Source organism: Temnothorax longispinosus, chromosome 12 (assembly GCF_030848805.1).
Source record: "Temnothorax longispinosus isolate EJ_2023e chromosome 12, Tlon_JGU_v1, whole genome shotgun sequence".
Lineage (NCBI taxonomy): Eukaryota > Metazoa > Arthropoda > Insecta > Hymenoptera > Formicidae > Temnothorax > Temnothorax longispinosus.
Window position 1 is genome coordinate 4,809,266 of NC_092369.1, and position 20,556 is coordinate 4,829,821.

General features: G+C 42.1%; 1 protein-coding gene and 1 long non-coding RNA gene across 2 annotated transcripts; one reads left to right on the forward strand and one right to left on the reverse strand.

Moving 5' to 3' along the window:
- Positions 1–3,260: 3,260 nt before the first annotated feature.
- LOC139822881 (putative nuclease HARBI1) lies at positions 3,261–5,625 on the forward strand. The gene is made up of 3 exons (XM_071795049.1): positions 3,261–3,945; positions 4,351–4,618; positions 4,722–5,625. The coding sequence occupies exons 1-3, from the start codon at positions 3,806–3,808 to the stop codon at positions 5,256–5,258; spliced, it is 945 nt and encodes a 314-aa protein (XP_071651150.1). The 5' UTR covers positions 3,261–3,805; the 3' UTR covers positions 5,259–5,625.
- Positions 5,626–7,634: 2,009 nt separating this feature from the next.
- LOC139822891 (uncharacterized) lies at positions 7,635–8,330 on the reverse strand. The gene is made up of 3 exons (XR_011734634.1): positions 8,172–8,330; positions 7,785–7,889; positions 7,635–7,696 (listed from the first exon to the last, which is right to left on the reverse strand). It is a non-coding gene; the product is annotated as an uncharacterized lncRNA (long non-coding RNA).
- Positions 8,331–20,556: the final 12,226 nt, after the last annotated feature.

A 20,556-nucleotide genomic window follows, 5' to 3' on the forward strand; every position in this document is an offset into this window, starting at 1 on the left:
CCCGAACGCGCGCGAGCGACGACGACGAAGAAAAAAAACAAACAAAAAAATATTGGCCCGCGATTCTCCAAAACGGTCGGTAACGGCGCGAGCGCCGCTCCGAGCGCCCTCTCGGAAAACGCCAGCGGCCCCGCAGAGGAGCGACCTCGAACGAGTTCGAACGCGCGCGAGCGACGACGACAAAGAAAAAAAACAAACAAAAAAATATTGGCCCGCGATTCTCCAAAACGGTCGGTAACGGCACGAGCGCCGCTCCGAGCGCCCTCTCGGAAAACGCCCAAGTCCCCGCAACGAGCCCCCGTTGGCAGCCCTGCCCCGCGCCGAGCCCCCGTTGGCGGCCCTGCCACACCCAACCTTACCCCATGTGTTCCCCTCGCGTCGCGCTCCCCCTCTCGCCCAGTAATCTCTTCCCCCCGCATAGCCCCCCCTCTGGTGACCCTTAACACCGTCCCTCGACCCCCTCGCCCACCGCTTACGGCGCTCCCCCCGCGGCAGCAAAGCCCCCCCCGACCCCGCTAACCGCAAGAAAGATCCCTAAAGCAGGAGTATATGTTACCCTCCTACTGCTTATAAATGCTTATTAAGGAAAGAGGTCGATTAGTGGATTTAGAGAGTGGCAAAGTTAAAATAATTAAGGAAGTGACGTCAACAGAGGTATACATGAATTGTCTTAATACATTTTTAAGTTGCTTATAATACAAATGTATGAATTTTAAAATTTTAATTTAAATAAATAATTAAGGTGAATTTAAAAAATAATTAATTATAGTACTGGACGATAATTTAGATAAAATTCTGAACGAGGCTTATGATAAATTTTCTGAACGAGGCTTATGATAAATTTGAATTGGATAGAAATTATAAGTTAAAAATTGAAAGGCAGAAGATAGAAATATTTGGGAAGACGAGAAAAAAGAAAACGTATAAAAGGAAAGGTAAAGAAATAGAAAAGGGTGAGAAAAGGTGCGATTTAAGGAAATTAGAAAGTGAATTAGAGAAAAAAAGAGAAAAAGAATTATAGGTAAGATTAGGTTTGAATAAGAAGAATACGAAGGCCCGCTGTTGACTCTTGTACATACGTTTACTGGAACGCGGAAACGCTTGCCGCGCGGCAATGAGCGACGTCGAAACGCGTCGAGACTACGTCGAAATCATATGACGCTTGCCGCGCGGCAATGAGCGACGTCGAAACGCGTCGAGACGCGTCGAGACTACGTTGAATTTATATGCGCAGTCACCCCACTTCTGTTATAGAGTAAAATCAACACTCCTTTTCTGTAAATTTTTACTTCCATTTGTGTTAAAGAGTAAAATCAACATTTTTTTTCTGTAAATTTTTATTCCCATTTCTGTTAAAGAGTCAAATCAACACTCTTTTTCTATAAATTTTAACACATTTAATAAATAAGTTCAAATTGTGTTACTTTAAAATATTTTTTTAATTAATTTAATAATTTTACATTTTATATTTGTTTCTATACTATCCCACTCGGCATGTAATATTTCAAAAACATTTCTGCAAAATTCCATTTGAAATATTACACCTTTCATCAATATTTCAGAAATATTTCACGACCGTTTCTGCAACATTTCTGCAATGTTTCAATCGGCACAATTATTTCAAATGCAACTTTGCTGAAAGATTTCGGCAATATTTCGGTAATATTACTGCAATATTTCTGAAATATATCTACGAAATATTGCAGAAACACTTCAGAGATATTTCAAATACATTTTACACTGAGAAAAATGTTTTGTATTAGAAAACAAAATTTTGTTACTGACGTAAAAACTATTTGTTGATATGTGAAAAATGAAATATTTTGTTACCGGAACAAAAAAAATATATTAAGCCATGTGCGTATAGCCGCCGCGCATTTGTCCAATCCGCTCTCTCAGCCGGTCACCCATCCAAGTAGTATACCGGCACCTTGTTGCTTGACATCGATGATTTCCCGGGGAGTGTCACAAAGGGAATCTAAAAGGGATTTTCCACGCGTGTGAGACCGCTGGCGAAGCCGCGGGGCATGCTAGTTAGTAATAAAGAGAGAACAGTTAAGAAAAAAATGGAGAGTTTAGAAGGTGTAACATATAAATCGAATTGTAGTATGAATGTATCGAATTGTGGTATGAATGTAACACCTACACAAACAACTTTTACCGAATCAGTATCTTTTGCTTATAATGTAATTTATTTTGATCTTGAAACTGGTGGTCTAAGTATGACTGACGACATTTTACAAATAGCTGCAATATCAGAAAATCGCGAATTTAATGTTTATGTAATCCCGACGCAACCTCACCTGCTGTAATGAATATAACAGGTTTAAGTATTATAGAAGGACATTTGCATTTAAATAATGAAATAGTTTCCACAATTCATATAAAAGATGCTTTAATTGCTCTTAATCGATTTTTAAGTTGTTCAGAGAAAATGAGTGTACACGTCGCACATAACGCTAAGTTCGATGTTCCGCGACTACTCAGAGCAATGGTTAAAAATAATGTTTACTTAGATTTTACTAATATAGTTGGATTTGTTGACACGTTGACAGTTTTCAAAAAAGCTTTTATATTACACGTGCGTGGAAAGTGGCCCATTACGCGCGCGCCATCTGTGCGACAAATAGCCAATTCCATACACGAGTCAAAACAGTTCGGTAATGTAACATTACCGCACTGTTTCGACTCGTGTGTGGAATTGGCCATCCGTCGCACAGATGACGCGCGCGCAATAATGGGCCACTTTCCATGCACTTTGTAATATAATAATAGGGTGTGTAACACGTGCGGGTTGAGAATTGGACACGCGTGCGGGTGATCGCACGAGCCGAAGGCGAGTCCACTCCGCACCCGTGTCCAATTCTCAACTTCCCGCACTTGTTACACAAATAACTATTCCAGAACGGAAAGGTCCAGGATTGTTTAAATTGTCAACATTAGCTGAAGACATTTTGGGTCCTGACGTTCTGGAAAACTTTCATAATGCAACTTTCGATGTTTTAGTTCTTCAGAAGTTAATTAAATTTCTTAAAAAAGAAGATGATTTATTGAAATACATGAAACCATACGAAACTTCTGTATCAGATCAATTACAATATAATTTGACTTTGTCGGTAACCAAAATTCATGCTCTCCGTTTCTGATTTCTAACTAACTTTATTATATATGAAGAATGTAAATCAACACGTGGTATATAAAGCAAACCCACGGCACAGAGAGAGCGGCCCGCACGCATACAACAGGCGGGCCAACTTAGGCTGCGGTCCAGTAAGCGCTACCAAATGCTCCAAACGCCACGCTCCAAGTGCTATGAAAGGAGCGGTCCACGAACGCTTCGAGTGCTACAATCGCTATACAAGTGGACCAGGCTGTAGCACTTGTAGCAGTGGTAGCATGTGATTAGCACAATAGCGTGAATCAGAATGGAACGTAATATACCGATAATACCTATTGTAATAGCTAGTATGGATGTTTTTGATATTCCATCTTTATTCGAAGATGATGAAGATGATGTAATATATAATGCATGTATAAAATCAGTAATAGAAAAAGGTAAAACAAAACGGGAAAGTATTCCTAAAATTGAGGGTTACGTGGAAAATATTGTCCCGTCACTTAGTGCAATGGAGTTTAAAAGCCATTTTAGGTAAAATTAATTCTATTATCTTCTTTTATTACAATTTATTCCTCATATATTTCTTTTATTATAATTTCCTTTTATTACATATTTCTTTTATTACAATTTCTATTATTACCTATCCTCCGTATTAAACGCTCATAAAAACATTCCTTTATTTTTAAAATGTTGCCAGAGACATTTGAGTTTGTCTTAGGACAGATTGCAGAACGATTGCAAAGAACTGCAAATGGTAATGAAATGATATCACCAGAAAAACAATTTTTAATTGCTTTATGGCGTATGGCAACGCCAGATTCTTACAGGTATGAATCATACTCTGTAATATTAATAAATGATCATAAATTTAAAAAGCATGTACAAATCCTACGTTTCCAACATTTACATGTGTAAGCAGACACATATGATCATAAAAGGCGATTTTTGGCGACTCTGGTATAAGCAACCAAAGGATACCAAATTGCACCAGAACCAATAGCAACCACCGATAGCAACTTTGATACATGTACCAAACCATACCAAACAATCGCCAAAAATTGCTTAAACTACTTATAAACAAAACCAATTATATACTTTTAAAAATACAGGAATAAATATAAAAATGTTTATATTTCTTTTACTACCAGTAACACAGTACAAAGTAAAATATTACGAACCTGGGCTTGGATGGAATAATATGCTTTTCTGTTAATTTAATTAACATATTTTAGATCAATACACACTAGATTTGGAGTAGGAAAAGCTACAGCTATAAGAGCGGTACGACGAGTTACTCAAGCATTATGTGGTCTTGCTTCAATATTTATACAATGGCCGACAGAAGAAAAAATTGAAGAAATTAAGCAAGGTTTTTCTCACGTTGGTGCCTTTCCAGGAACTATTGGAGCAATAGATGGCACACATATTAATATACCAGCTCTTAAGAAAAATCCAGAGGCTTATATTAACAGAAAAGGACATTATTCCATTCAAACCCAGGTTTACAATTTTTTAGTTTGTACTATGTTACTGGTAATAAAAAAGTATAAGTATTTTTAAATTTATTCTTGTATGTTTTAAGTATAATTGCTCTTGGTTGTAGGTTGTTTGTGATCATATGCGTGTGTTTACACATATAAATGTTGGAAACGTAGAATCCGTACATGATGCTCGTGTATTCAGGTTATCAACTTTGCAAGACTATATTGCAGACCCATCAAAATTTCCTAATGATAGCCATTTAATAGGTGATGCTGCTTATCCCCTTTCAAAACAATTAATGGTACCATACACGGATAATGGCCATCTTACACAGCGTCAAAAGAATTATAATTTTTGTCTTTCCTCTTCTCGTATGGTTGTGGAAAGAGCTATTGGCTTACTTAAGGGACGCTGGAGAAGCCTTCTTCATTATTTGGCGATAGAAAGTGTCGAGCGCATTCCTTATCATATTCTAGCATGCTGTGTGTTACATAACATTTGTTTGATGAGAAATGATGAAATGGAAGCAATGGTCTTATTGTTGGATACTGAAGTTGTGTTTCCTGAAACGCGAGTGCAAAATACAGAGCATAATAGAGGTGAAGCAGAGGCTAAGAGGAATCTCATATGTGCAACACTTCGTATGAGATATGCGTGAAGGATAGTGATATTATATGTTAAATAATATATTATTGTGATATTTTATGTTTGCGACCAAAATGCAAGAGTATTTATATGTATGGTTTAACATTATAAATTAATAATTAAAGTTACGCTATATAATCACAATTTAGACTTTTATTTCTTCTATTAATTACATACAAAATATTTTTGTACTTTTTATTAAACGCTTTTTGACTATAATTTCAAATACTCATATAAAACGAATCTGAGTTAAATAATATTTTCTATAGTCAAGATAATCGTATGTATTGATACATAAAATATTCTAATACTGATAAATATGTTAATAACAAAAGAGTGAAATGGAAATTGCTTTAAGCGAACAAATAAGAATACTTAGAATCAAGTAACACTGTAATACAATGAAAAAATTATAAGCAACTCTTAATACTTTATCTATTTAGACTAATATCACAAAAATAAGAAAACAAATAATACTTTTCGATTATAAGACAATATCATTTTTAGTTGCAATATTTCATGTTTTACATTTAAAAAAAATATAAATATATATATATATATTTCCTATTAATATTAATTAATATCTCATTTCTTAAGTTTAGTATTTCTTTGCAGTATTTATTATATATTAAGTATTATATTCAGTATTGTTTAGTATTATATATTTCTTATATTTATGTTCGTTTTTACCAACGTCGTTTAACTTGAACCTTAGTTCAATTCACCCTTTGTCTCTTTCTAATGGACTCCCTTAAAAACAGGCAAAGAGTGAATTGAACTAAGGTTTAAGTTAAACAACGTTGGTGAAAACGGACATTAATATTAATATGTGTTTGTTATATGTAATGTTAACGTGAAATATTGCAATTAAAATATAAAAATAAAAACTATCTTTGCTTTGGTTTAAAAAAAAAATTATTGGTATAAGAATTGCACTTATTGTGCCAACAAAATTTATTACATTTTGTTGGCAATGCTTTCTAAAATATGTAACAGTCGCTCTTGTCTTGCCGCAGTCTCTTCATACATATTTTTTCTTTCTTCCTTATTTTCTTTCGCAATTGCAACCAGATCTTCCAAAGCAGTTTCTTCAACTTTCTTACCTAAAACCAAGATAAGACAATGAAAAAATCCATTCATTATGTATCCATATTGTATAAAATAATTAAGTAATTTGCAAAATTTTCTTCATGTAACAATTTTTACTTACGTTTTTTAGGTCTTTCATTAGTAGAAGTAAGTAAGGATGGTGATAGAGACATCTCTGGAGATGGAGATGTGGTGTCACTGTTGCTGCAAATAGAACTTCCAGATGGGATGTCATTTGCAGAATCCAAAGTTAGAATTGGATTCATCCATGGTTTATGGCCAAACATTTCGTCCATAATCTGTAAAATAACATACATAGTTGGATTCTTAGTTATACAGGGTGTCCGAAAAATCGCCTACTCCACTTCGGGAGGTGATTCGGGACCCAAAAACAAGCAAAAAAGTTCATACAAACATAGGTCCGGAAATAAGCCGTTTCCGAGTTATAGCCACTTTTATGTTCAAAAATTGTAATTTAGAATCCGCTTGGCATCCCTCTTTCTTAATTATTTCTTAAATTAAAAATTTTTATTTTTAAATATTTTTAATTTTTTTATTTTTTTTTTTCAATTTTTCAATATTTGTAAATACGATTACATTATTTTTTAAAAAAATCAGTTGTTTTCACGGCTACTTGAAATCAGTTGTTTTCACGGCTATTCAAAATTAGTTGTTTTCACGGCTACTTGAAATCAGTTGTTTTCACGCCTATTCAAAATCAGTAAGTAAATCACGGCTTTTCAATAAGTTTCAAATTATTATTTAACAACACCTTACTTTTAGGTTGTATCTAATCTTTCTGTATTCATCAATGGATCGTTTAAGTTTTAATGAATTAGCTGATATTTAAAAATAAAAATTTTTAATTTAAGAAATAATTAAGAAAGAGGGATGTCAAGCGGATTCTAAATTACGATTTTTGAACATAAAAGTGCCTATAACTCGGAAACGGCTCATTTCCGGACCTATGTTTGCAGGAACTTTTTTGCTTGTTTTTGGGTCCCGAATCACCTCCCGAAGTGGAGTAGGCGATTTTTCGGACACCCTGTATAATTTAATTTCTATTCTTAATCTGACAGTGAATAAATAATGAAGATACATACATATCGAAGAAAGGCCAAGTGCGCCTGTTGTTGCCACTTTTAGCGTTGTGGTCTTTAATGTTTTTATATGTTTTTTTTAAACTGTGAAATTTGCTTTTACATTGGGGTCCTGTAATGTTGTAGGACTTTTCCTTTAATATTTGAGAAATTATTTCCCAAAATTTCTTTACGGATACTTTTCCTTTGATCAACAGGTCTTCACGATCCTTGTATGCTGCCAACAATAACCTGACTGCTTGGTTTACCCATCTAAAACCATCTGAAAAAATAAATGTTACACACATATATATTATATTAAAAACTCATTTAAACTTTACTTAAAATAATAAATACGAGACACAGCATACCATTGTAAGTTTCACTATCATCGACAGCTTCTTTTTCTGTTGTATCATCGCTTTCTCTTAAATTTTTCTTTGCGTTTTCCAGCAATTTGGTACGGTATGTTAAATCTAAGAAAAGGGAAGAGATATTTTGTACCGACAAATTACACATATACTACGTTTACGCGAGCGTTACTTCTGTAGTAACTTACGATAATTCCTTCGCTTAAACGGGATTTTCCTTCGCGTAAACGGGATTTTGTAGTAACTTACGATAATTTACTCCGCGTAAACGGGTGAATTATCATAAGTTACTACAGAAGTAACACTCGCGTAAACGTAGTAATAGTTTCCTAACCTAATTTTCCTACATATATACAGAAATGCATGCAATACTTATGGAATATATACCGTCTGCACGAACATAATCTTCTTCTGTCACATTTAATACATATATATCACCACTTTCTTCATCAAGCAATTGCAATTTTCGCATTTTGATATTTTCAATACTACACAACAACACTACAACCGTCCGTATTCGAATCAATCCGATTTCAGATTTCTGCAACGCTACAGTTAACCCACCTCATGAGGAAGGGCATTTGGAGCGTCTTGGTAGCGAATATAATGACGTAATTCATGACGTCATCAGGTCTGTTGTAGCGTTTCGTAGCGCTAAGTGGACCAACCGTAGCGCTACAAACGCTCCGTAGTATTTGTAGCGTTTAGTGGACCGCAGCCTTAGTATAGCGTAACCGCGTCATTATATCGATATATGTAGTCGATACACTACAATACCATTAAGGAAAATTTAAACAATTACATTTATTAAAAGATGTTGTTTCCCGAGATTTATTAAAAAGGATGGCGAAACAAAATATCAGTTTTGAAAACTTGAAAGAAGTGTACAAAAATGGAGGAGAAGAGGCTGTGTACACTTTTTGCACTGCAAAATGTGAAAGTGGAAAACCAAAAATTACAAAAGATAAAAAAGCTATAAATAAAATTATTACTAAGTTAATACAATAAGTTTAGAAACAAAATAAAATGTGATAGAAAACTAAAATGGTGATAGAAAACCAAAAATTACAAAAAATAAAAGCGCTTAGAAATAAAATAAAATATGTTACATATGTATTGTGATAAATAGAAATAATGAAATGTGTTACATTGTGATAAATAGAAATAAAATAAAATGTTACATTCTGAATATTCTGATTATAATCCACATTACCAATATTGTAATAGATAGCTTTTATTTTTCTATTCCAGTTATAAATAAATTTTTTATTCACAAAATGAAGGTCAATTATGTATAAATCATTTTATTTATTTTCCTTAACACATGCATGTATATATAATTTTTATACTATTTTATTTAATTTTGAGGTTATATATATATACATATATATGTGTATATGTTATAGAAATTAGTAAAGATAATTTCGAAAATAAGATGCATTGAAAGTTCATAAAGTAAGGTAACGAAGAAAGCTTTCAGCTCACTATACCCACTCTCTATAACTATATATATACATAACAGCACGCGCAGTGTTGCCGTATCCTCACTCTTTCCGACGTAAGCTAGTATGGGCGTATATACAGATAGAGCGTCGCTATGTGTGCGCGTACAGTCATAGTAAAAAGTTTCCCTCTCTAGAGAGGCGCTGCGTACAGCAGTCTCTTTCACCCGGCGCGCGGAACTTTTGAGAGGGACTATCACAAGAGAACGTTTTTAACAAGACTTCAACATTATTTCATTATTTCAGGTATGATGTTCAGGATGGATCATCACTGCTGCTATGCTTCCCCGGATCCTCGCATTACCGCATACCGGAGTACTATTCACCGCGATTATTTTAATATTTTAATATTTTTTTTCTGTTTCAGGTTCCTGCCCAGGATGGATCATCGCCGCTGCTGAACTTCCCCGGATCCTCGCTTCATCGCATACTGGATGGCCGCTGGACAACGATGGATCATCGCCGTTGGACAAAGTAAGTAGAAGGTAAGTATGTTTAAATAATTTTGGAATAAATTTTCACAAATAACGATTCCTTTTATTTCAGGTCGTTGGTTATGATGTTACAATGCTTTTCAAAATCACAAGTTTCCACGTCAGAGTGCCATTTGCCGCTCGGGTATCACTCCAAGGTAAGAATATATACTCTTGTATAATTTTAACAAATCTTTTATTTCAGATTGTCGTTTCGGTGTTACAAGAGATTTCACAATTGTAAAGGTGGTTCACATTGATCAGATCACGCATCCGTTTGCGCCGCGCTTTACGGCTAACACTCCTTGATCACGTGACAGCTATGTGCCACTCGCTTATTTCGAACAATTATCGCGTTTACAATTACGCGGGAGCTTCCGGTTGTTATATACAATTAATAACGATGTCCGTACAATATTTCGTAATCGTGAGACCTAATGTCCACGATTGTAATATACTCGATATGCACTTCCGTTCGCTAATGTTATATCCGCCCTTATAGAAATTTAATACTGTAAGCACTGTTAATAGTGCTTTTAATAGTGCTTTTAAATAATTAATCACTAGCCAAAAAATCACTTACAGTATTAAATTTCTATAAGGGCGAACTACTGCCCTACGCTTTTACAAACATTTTATTGTTAACGGTAACTCTGTACCCCTCGCTATTGTTGAACGAGTATTTAACGCGCAAATACGCGGGAGTTTCCGGTTGTTATACACAGTCAGGAGAACGTCCGCACGCTCCTACTGTATCCGAAAAACTGCCTCGAGAAATGGTGCTCGCTTCACCTGCCCACTATGCCGCGTCGCTCCCACTCTCGTACCTGTTATTCCCGCCTATTGTATTTGGCACGTATGTACTTCCGCGTACGATCACGTTTTACCTGACCAACTTGTTCGGGCGTTGACGGGGATTCCTGCGCACGTCCCCTGGGATCCCCCTCGTTATGTTCCCGATGTCGCTTCCTGGCGAAGTTGGTCGGTTTTGCTTTGCCTCGTCTGCCGACGACGCCGACCCCTCTAGCGTGTCCACTAGATTACTTTAGCACTAATTTTGCCGACTGTTCCAGGAGAAGATGTCTGTGCCTCTCTTTTCTGGCGCAGTGAGTTTTCTCGACGCCGACCTTATGGATGTGTTCCCTAGGTCTCCCTGATCACGTCTACGACGCTTGTTCCAGGAGAAGACGTTGGTGCCGCCAACTCCTAGCACCGTTGACTTTCGACATTGCCGACCTTATGGATGCGTCTCTAAGGTGGTCCTGAGCCTTTCCATACATTTTGTTCCAGGAGATGATGTTGGTGCCGCCAACTTTTGGCACCATTACTTTATTATGACGCCAAAACTATAGGCATGTTTGTAGGGTCCCTCTGAAGCTGTCTATGCACTTTATTTTAGGGGATGGTGCTGGTGCCCCGAACTCCTGGCACCGTGGTTCCAGGATGACGCCGACCTTACAGGCGTGTCCTTGGGAGTCCTCTGAAGACGTTAGTCGGGTTTATTCTCGAAGATTATGCCTGTGCCCGGAACTCCTGGCACCGTGATTCCAGGATGACGCCGACCCTGTAGGCGTGTTCCTTATTCTAGTCAGGGCTATGGCCCTTGTTCCTGAAGATAACGTCGGTGCTTCGATCTTTCTGCACCGAGTTCTCAGGATGACGCCAATCGCATAGGCGTATATATTAAGTGTCGCGCAATGTATCTCAAACGTTTATTCCAGGCGAGGACTTCGGTGCCTCGAACTCCTGGTTCCGCAATAATACGTAAAAGCCGCTTTTACGGGCATATGTTTTGTGATCCGCTAGTTCATTTAGCATGATTGCTTCCTGGAGATTGTCGCGGTTCTAGCTTGTTCCGCACGTTGTTTCCGCCGATTCGCGTGTGACGCGAGAAAATAACTATTAACTAAATCCGATGCGATAACCGTGAAAATGAAAATTGAATCGGCTTGACCAAAAGATAATCTAAACCTATGTATGCCGCGCTATATTAACGCGGTAACCTTAACCTATTGCTTATACTTATTTACCCATTACCTAATAAAATTATCTGCCATATGGACCAAAAGAATACACGCAACTTAAACCTAGGGTGCGTTCGAGGAGCTCGCTACCACGCTACCAACGCTAACGCTATTAACTCCGTTCATGGAGCCATGATAGCGCTAGCGAATGTGAGCTCCATGAACAGCAGTAGCGTACTAGCGTAGCGTTTCGTAGACCCCTGCGCCGCCAAATTTGAAAAGCTGAGTTAATAGATGCTGCTGTATCAATTACTTCTTTAATATTTTCAGGGCAAAAGTTGAGAGTAGTATATGTGTAAATGAATACGATTCATTCGTAGTAAAACAACTTAAAGAAACTATTTTATGAAACTCATGTTTGCAAAGCCTTTCTGGATCCGACTCTTTAAAGTGTTAGAGGTGTTGCTGAATATCTCGCAGACAAGCAGCAATCTCCTGAGGAATTTTTAATATATATGATCCACAAAATGGTTCCCTTGAATATTAGAAATGAGCAGGTTAGATTATTTTTATATTTTATTTATTAACATTAAGCGACGTTTTAGATTAGATCATATTTTAACAAATATTTTTATTGCTCCATCTTATAGTTGTTATTGCGATGAATATTACTACAGCCTCAGTGGTCGAATTGGCACGACGCCCGCACGGTATACGGGAGGTTCCAGGTTCAAACCCCGGCTGGGGTAATATTTTTCGCAATAAAATTTAAAAACTATTAATTTAGAAATTACATCAACTGACCAAAAACCATGGTCAAATTAATAATGTCTCGATGATTGATCCGGAAAAAAGTGCTGTGTGAATCCGACAAACCAAGTTGGCTCACAGTTTTTCAATGTTCATATCGAAAAGACGTTATATATTGCCAGTCACGGTCGATTTAAATTACTTAATAAATATTTTTATTTTAGTAAAACTTATTGTCCAGTTGAGTGACATTGTTTTTATATAAAATGAGAGAAATATAAATAAATATATTTTTTAATAATATATCCATATTCGGTTCCATTTGATTATATGTTACATAAAATAAATTTATACTTTTAATACAATAAAAAAAATTAGTGTATATGAATTTTGTCCATTAAGCTATATATAACTTTTATTACAGTTTTTATAAACTATATATATCTAAGCAATACCTAGTCTACAGTATCTAGATTTACAAAATCTAGGCTTAATATTCTAATTAAAGCTATTGTAGTAAATACGGTAGGCAGGAGAAGGCGCGAGTAGAGTAGGCCCTGGATAGTGGTAGGAGTGGGGAGTCGTGTGACAGAGCCCGTGAGAGAAAGACGTACGCGGTGAGCTCTGCGCGATCCGTAAGAGAATTTTACGATTACGATTAACATCATTTGCGAGTTGTGTACGCGAGTGCATAACATAGCCGAACAGCTTCTCTGAAGCAGAAGTACCCAAATATATATACTACTTTCATATTACAAGAAGTGAGAGTTTATTCGCTCCTTATCCATCCCGGCCCCACGCATTAATATTAAGGAAGACTATCGTAGCACTACATGTATAAGGACGGACAGGCAGATTCTGGGAATGCCTGCCTTGTCTGGTCTCAACACTATTGTAATTAATATTGTAGTTTTCGTTATGCTCGTATTTACGGTGTCAATCTCAATGTTACTGCGCTACTCGCATCACCAGATCTTTGTCTTTATCGTTGATCTCATACAAATAATGCTATTGTAATAATATTGTAATTAATATTGTGATTAACAGCTTCTATATATATTAATCACCAAATATAAGATTATTATTTTTATGATATATATAATAAGTTAGATTCTCACGTTTAGTTTTACTTTTTCATAATATGGCATCTAATAAAGAAGCAGATTATTTTAATAAGTCGTGTGAGCTTCTCTTGGAGTTAAAAAATTACGATTGGAGTTGGCTGCGAAACATACAAGTATTATTCCTCCTGAAGATCCTATTCTTGTCGAAGTTAAAAAGTATTTACATATGTCAGAATCTATTATCGAAGATCCTCTACAATGGTAGAATAAAATGAAGTTGTCACTGCCGAATTTGTACAAATTGGTATGCTGCATTTATGTCATACCGATTACAACTTCAGCATCTGAACGCGCATTTTCTTCTGCAGGTTTGCTTATCACAGCAAAACGTTCTTCGTTAAAATAATCAAAATCTAATAAAATATTATTTATTCTCGATAATTATTTCAAATTAATAAAAGATATGTATTTAAAGTCAGTAAAATAAGTTTTACATTAAGTATAAGTTATATTATTCATATTATTTATACAACTTAATATGTGAAGAAATGTTTAATAAGTAAGAGAGAAAGAAGTCTGATATCTGATGGTTATACAGTGAATTACATTTTATTTTTGTTACGTATGATGATCAGGAATAACATTTTAAGATAAATTTTATTTTCTTTTGTGAAAGGAAAGATATTAGTAATGCTAATAAAGTGATCGTATTTTGAAAACAAGTGCTGAGTATTTATTGTTTGCTATTTTTGTTCATATTATTTATGAAAAGTTAAAAATGAACTTTATTTTAAGTCAGGAGGATTTAAAAAAATGTATTAACGCTGCCGTTCGCCGTCGTCGCCGATAAATTATCACCCGCCAATTCCGCCGCCGCTGAAAGAGAAAATTATCGGCGAACTTTGCCGCCGCCAAACTATTTTGCTTCAAACGTCGCAATTTACTACCCATTCACTATTGCGCTGTTCATAGAGCCTGTAAACGCTAACGCTATTAATGCACTACCTCGGAAGAAAGAGCATCGGTAGCGAGCACTTATGACGTATAATACTACCAGTAATGACGTCACGACAGCGTTTGGTAGCGCTATCATAGAGCTCCGCGAACAGCCAGTAGCGCTAGGTAGCGCTAATAGCGTCTCCCCGAACGCACCCTAAGAGAGCCAAATAAACTATCTTTATCAACCCCATCGTTCTGAGAAACTCAATGTAATGCAAGGGGCATTGTCCGCTCTCTACGTCAAGCTACCGCTCCGTCTTACAATTAGAAGCGGATAGGGGAATACTCCCGGGACTCTGAATCGGTACTCGGGCTCTGGAAACCCTCAGACAACTGGCTCCCCTCCGATGTCGACTCCTCGGATGTACTCTCGCTGGCCTCCGGCTCTCCTACAGGCACCTTCACGCGCTGCAACACGAGTCGAGGCAACTCCGCTCGTGGTTTGCCCACGCTTGGGCCGCTCGAGGAAGTGCGCGTTTGCAAGGTAAAGCGTTACTTCTGTAGTAATTTACTCATTTACCCGGAGTGAATTATAAGTTTACTACAAAACCCCGTTTTGTTATTATATATATATGTTGTTCAACCCCGCAGAGAAATTATCGTAAGTTACTACAGAAGTAACGCTCGTGTAAACATAGTAATTAAGGTAAATTTGAAGAATAGTAGCCTCCTCACCGATTTCGTTGAACTTAGGTTTAATCAACGCGTTTTTGCGTGAAACGAAAGAATCTGGCAGAAAAAAGCGTCGCTCTGCCCCGCAAAGCGAGATATTAACAGTTAAAGTTGACGACTATCAGGTGAGACCTGTCATACCGACGAGATGTAGCAACTACGAACATGCCCTGTGGCCATATGCGCATGCTCAGTGGCCGCACGCGCATGCAAGAGGTCACGTGACAACTGTTTGGTTGGTAAGTCAGAAGTGTAACATAATTCGAAATGATATTTTTTCGGCGTATAGATTAGCGACGCTTTAAAAGTATTTAAGTGTTTAAAGCGCGTCAACTAACCTATGTAGGTTAGTAACGCGCTTTAAAAGTATTTAACTGTTTAATGATTTTCGTTAAAGCAGGGCACACACACACACGTGTGTATGTTCTGCTTTATAGAAGTTCTGATTTTCGTTAAAGCAGGGCACACACACACGTGTGTATGTCCTGCTTTATAGAAGTTGTGATTTTTGTTAAAGCAGAGCACACACACACACACACACGTGTGTATGCCCTGCTTATTTATAGAAGTTGTGATTTTTGTTAAAGCAGAGCACACACACACAACGTGTGTATGCCCTGTTTTATAGAAGTTGTGATTTTCGTTAAAGCAGGGCACACACACGTGTGGACCGAGGAGATTGCCGCTCTTAGGCGCTCCTCGGTTCAAGCGAAGAAACGATGGCTGAGGGCCCGCGCTGGACGTGGGGCCCTCACAGAGCCAGAGACGGGGGAGGCCTGGCGTTCCGCCCGCCAAGATCTCTCCCGGGCAATTAGAGCGGCCAAGGAGTGCTCCTGGAAGGAGCTCCTTGCTACACTCGACGAGGATCCATGGGGGCATCCCTACAAGCTTGTTATGAATAAGCTTAAGCCATGGGCGCCCCCTATTACGGAAACTCTGGACCCCCAGTTTGCCAGCAGTGTGGTGGACACATTGATCCCCGCCGGTGACGAAAGTGAAGTAAGGTTCCCTCCACAGCGCGAGGTGGAGTGGGACGAAGAGCTGGGGGTCTCGGAGGAAGAGTTGGCGAGGGCCTTCCGCAGGGTCAAGAAGGGCAAAGCGCCTGGCCCTGACAGAGTACCAGAGAGGGCTTGGACCTTGGCCGCCGGGGGACTGACCGGTCGAATGGGACGAATATTCACTGAATGTTTTAAGACCGGTCAGTTCCCCAAGAGTTGGTAGGTGGCAAACCTGGTGCTGCTGCCGAAGGCAGGAAAACCGGCAGACGATCCGTCTGCGTACAGGCTAATCTGCCTGCTGGACGAGGCGGGTAAAATCCTCGAGAGGATTATAGCGGAGCGCCTCGTCCGGCACCTGTCCCGGAGGGATGATCGTAATTTAAGCGACGACCAGTGGGGCTTCCGTGCGGGGAGGTCTACTATTGACGCCATTCTTAGCGTCATCTCACGCACGGAGGCCATGACGGAGAAGGGGTGGGCTGCGCTTGGCGTCAGTTTTGACGTCAGGAATGCGTTCAACTCCCTTCCCTGGCCAGTGATAAGGAGGACACTCGAGTATTTCGAAGTCCTTCCCTACATGATCCGGCTCATAGAAGATTATTTCCGGGACAGGGGCCTCCTGTACGTGGACGGAGATGGGGTCCTCAGAGTCAAGTTGGTCGGGTTCGGTGTTCCGCAGGGGTCCGTGTTGGGCCCCCTGCTATGGATCATCGCATACGACATAATCCTGGGGATCGCCCTACCCGCCGGCTGCCAATTAACGGGATATGCAGATTACCTGTATTTGGTGGTCGGCGGGAGGGATTGGGAAACAGCACTGGGTTTAGCCAACGTTGCTGCAGCGAGCGTGGTGCGCTCCTTGAGGGGGCTGGGTCTCAGGGTTGCCCCGCAGAAAACCCAGGCTTGCTGGTTTTTCAATCGGTCACGGCGTGGTCCTGGTAGGCCGCGTAAAATCCGGACGGGAAGACCGGGTGACCCGTCAGGGAACACAACATGGTGCCTGCCGTGGCCAGGCAAGCTCTCCGGGAAGCACCTTCTAGAGGTCTCTGCATGAACTTGAGGGCGCCCGCGTCCCAATACAGTCCCAGCTAAAATATCTGGGACTGTGGCTCAGGGAAGACGTCAGCCTCGACGAGCACATTGCCCGCATCGCCCCTAGGGCAGGAATGGTGGCAAATAGCCTCGCAAGGCTATTGCCGAACGTTGGGGGAGCGGGCGGGCATGTGCGCCGCCTATACCTCGCGACGGTCTACTCCGTTATTTTGTCATTTTGTACAGAGCTCCGGTGTGGGCGGAGGAGGTGGCTGGCGACGGCCGCCTCAGGCGCGAGCTTGTGGCGGTCCAGCGCCATATAGCCCAAAGAGCCGCCCGCACCTATCCGACCATCTCGCACGTGGCGGCGACGGTCCTCGCAAGGATCCTCTTAATAGATCTCTTGTCGCCCTTTTTTTTTTAACGTGAGGAAATCTTTAACCCTGGGTTCCCTGACCGACTCAAAGTCGGTCAGGTCTGTGGCCCAGGGCCCCTCCGGGTGTTGTGGAGGGAAAGACCCCCGCCCTCCGGGAAGAGGACGAGGGGAGTGTGGGATTCCACGCGTGACAAATTTGATGAAGTTCGCCACGCGCAGCCTACTCACTAAAACCTCACGGGTGTCCTTCGCCGCGCTTAAGGGAGACGCCCGGGGACTTGTTAACATTGCATCCGGAACGCCTCCTAGCGCCCAGCTCGAAATGAGCTTCCCTCTCTGAGCTGGTGAGCTCTGACTTCGGCAAAGTCATTTACTGTTGCAGTGGGGGGGACACCACCTCCCCCCACCGTTCCTCCCTTTGTTATGGGATGATGCTCGACGCCACGTTTTCCCGCCGCGACGCCAAGCCTCCCTACCTCCGGAGCCTCCACCGTCGAGTGGAGTAGTCCGAAGGACTGGCACACCTCTTTCGCTCTGGCAGCGATCTCTCTTGCCGATCGTGGTCGGCAAGTGTCTACAGGGGGGGGGCAGGAAGGACAGGGCCCAAAACAGAGCCCCCACCATACCCCCCTCTCCCCCCGGCCAACGAGTATCTGATTTCTGGGGATGGGGACAGGGCACGGAACCAAGCCCCCACACCATTTTCCCCATCCCCCCCTCGCTTATTCGGATTCCGATTGAGAGGAATCGGCCGCGCCTCCGGGAGGGTTTACCTCCCCGCGGCGGATCCTCTCCGCCTCTTCTTTGGCGGACATTACCTGGCCGCAAAAGGCCAGGAATGCCCGCCACTTCCTCTCGTTCCGGACCATAGCCGCCACTATGGCCCGGAGGGAAAGATCGTTACCGACCTCCCCCCTGAGGGCACGGCGCTGCACCTCCCACGCCGGACAATCCTCCAGCGTGTGCTGCGCCGTGTCCCTCTCTTTGTCGCAGTGATGGCATCTCGTCGTGGCCTCCTTACCAATGCGGCACAGGTACTCACCGAAACATCCATGTCCGGTGAACACCTGCACCGCGTGAAACGACAGTCCGTGTCTTCGACTGTCCAACCACTCGGGTAGACAGGGCCGGACGGCGTCGACTGTCCTCCGTCCGAACTCAGCGTCGGCGAGTTGCTCTTGCCAACGCCGGACGAGGGCAGCCTTCTCCTGGAGCCTTATCTGGAGCCGGGCCCTAGGCAGTATATGTTCTCCCCCTCCCTGGAGCGCCCTAGTGCGCCGGTGCACCTCAGCCCACGACCGAGCCGCCAGCACCAATGGGGGGAGACCTGCCAGGACCGTCGCCACGGCGTGCGACACCGTGCAATACGCTCGTGACACCCTGAGTGGTACGGTCCTCTGCACTCTTTTCAATCGCGCCTGGATCGGTCGCGATCGTTCCGCAGCCGACGCCCAGACGGGGGCGCCGTAGAATGCCACGGCGTGCACGGTTGCCGCATATAGCCGGCGAGCGTGGTCGCTCGCCCCTCCCAGGTTAGGTATTAGCCTCGCAAGGCTGTTTGCCACTTCAAGCGCCCTGGGAGTCAGACGAGCGAAGTGCTCGCCGAAACTCCAGGTGCCGTCCAGCCAAAGACCCAGAACTTTCATCTGGGCCTCCACAGAGACACGGGTACCGTCGACCGAGATGTGGGCCGGCGTTGGTGGCCCCCCGCTCTTCTTCTTGTCATAAAAAAAAACAACTTGTGTCTTCTGGGGGGCCACCTTGAGTCCCACCCTTTCCATTGCTGCTACGACCTGCCTCACTGCGACGTTGGTGAGCGCGATGGCCTCTCCCCAATTTTCGCCCTCAGCTCCCAGGAAGGTGTCGTCGGCAAAGCCGTTCAACCAACACCCCGGGAGGAGGGCAGTCCGGAGAACGGAATCATATCCAAGGTTCCGCAATAGGGGGCCGAGCACCGATTCCTGTGGAACCCCCCGCACGACCAATCTGACCCTTACAATGCCGTCTCTATCTGTATAGGCCAACTGCCTGTCCCGGAGATAGTCAAATATTATGGCTATCAGGTAGGGAAGCACGTTGTGATGAATCAGTGCCTTCCTTATCACCGGCCACGGCAGGGAGTTGAAAGCGTTCTGGACATCGAACGATGTGCCCAGAACCACCCTGCCGGCCTCCGCCGCGGCTCCCACGAGGGCCTCGATGCGCATGATCGCATCCACGGTCGATCTGCTCTCGCGGAATCCGTACTGGTCCGATGAAAGATTTCGACCAGTCCGGGACAGGTGTTGGACGATTCGGTCGGCAATTATTCGCTCGAACAACTTACCGACTTTGTCCAGCAAGCAAATTGGCCTATACGCCGACGGCTGGTCGGCGGGTTTCCCCGGTTTGGGAGCAGGACCATTCGCGCCCTCTTCCAGGCTTTGAGGAACCGGCCACTCCTGAGACACTTGCTGTATAGCATCTTCAAGCGCTCGGCCAGTTCCCCCGGGGCCAAGGACCACGTTCTCCCGAGCACCCCATCGGGACCCAGAGCCTTTCCAGTCTTTAGCCGCTTAGCGGCTTTGCGAAGCTCCTCCATCGTGACCCCGAGTTCCTCCTCGTCCCAGTCTATTTCTGGCGGTGCGGGACCACCATTCACCCTCTCCCCGGGATTATCGGGGAAGAGGGTGCTCACCACCTCTTCTAAGAACTCGGGGTCCATGGCCTCCGCTGCGGTCCTCAACTTATTGAGGACCATTAGGTAAGGGCGCCCCCATGGGTCTCTATGAAGGTCCCCGATCAGCTCCCGCCACGCTCGGTCCTTGGCCTTCCTTATTGCGCAGGAGTAGGCCCGCTTGGCGGAGCGGTATTCTACTCCCGCTTCCTCCAGCAGCCTCGGGTAGAGGTGCTGGTCCCTCCTGGCTCTTAGCCAGCGCCGCCTGGCGTGGACGGAGGTTTGC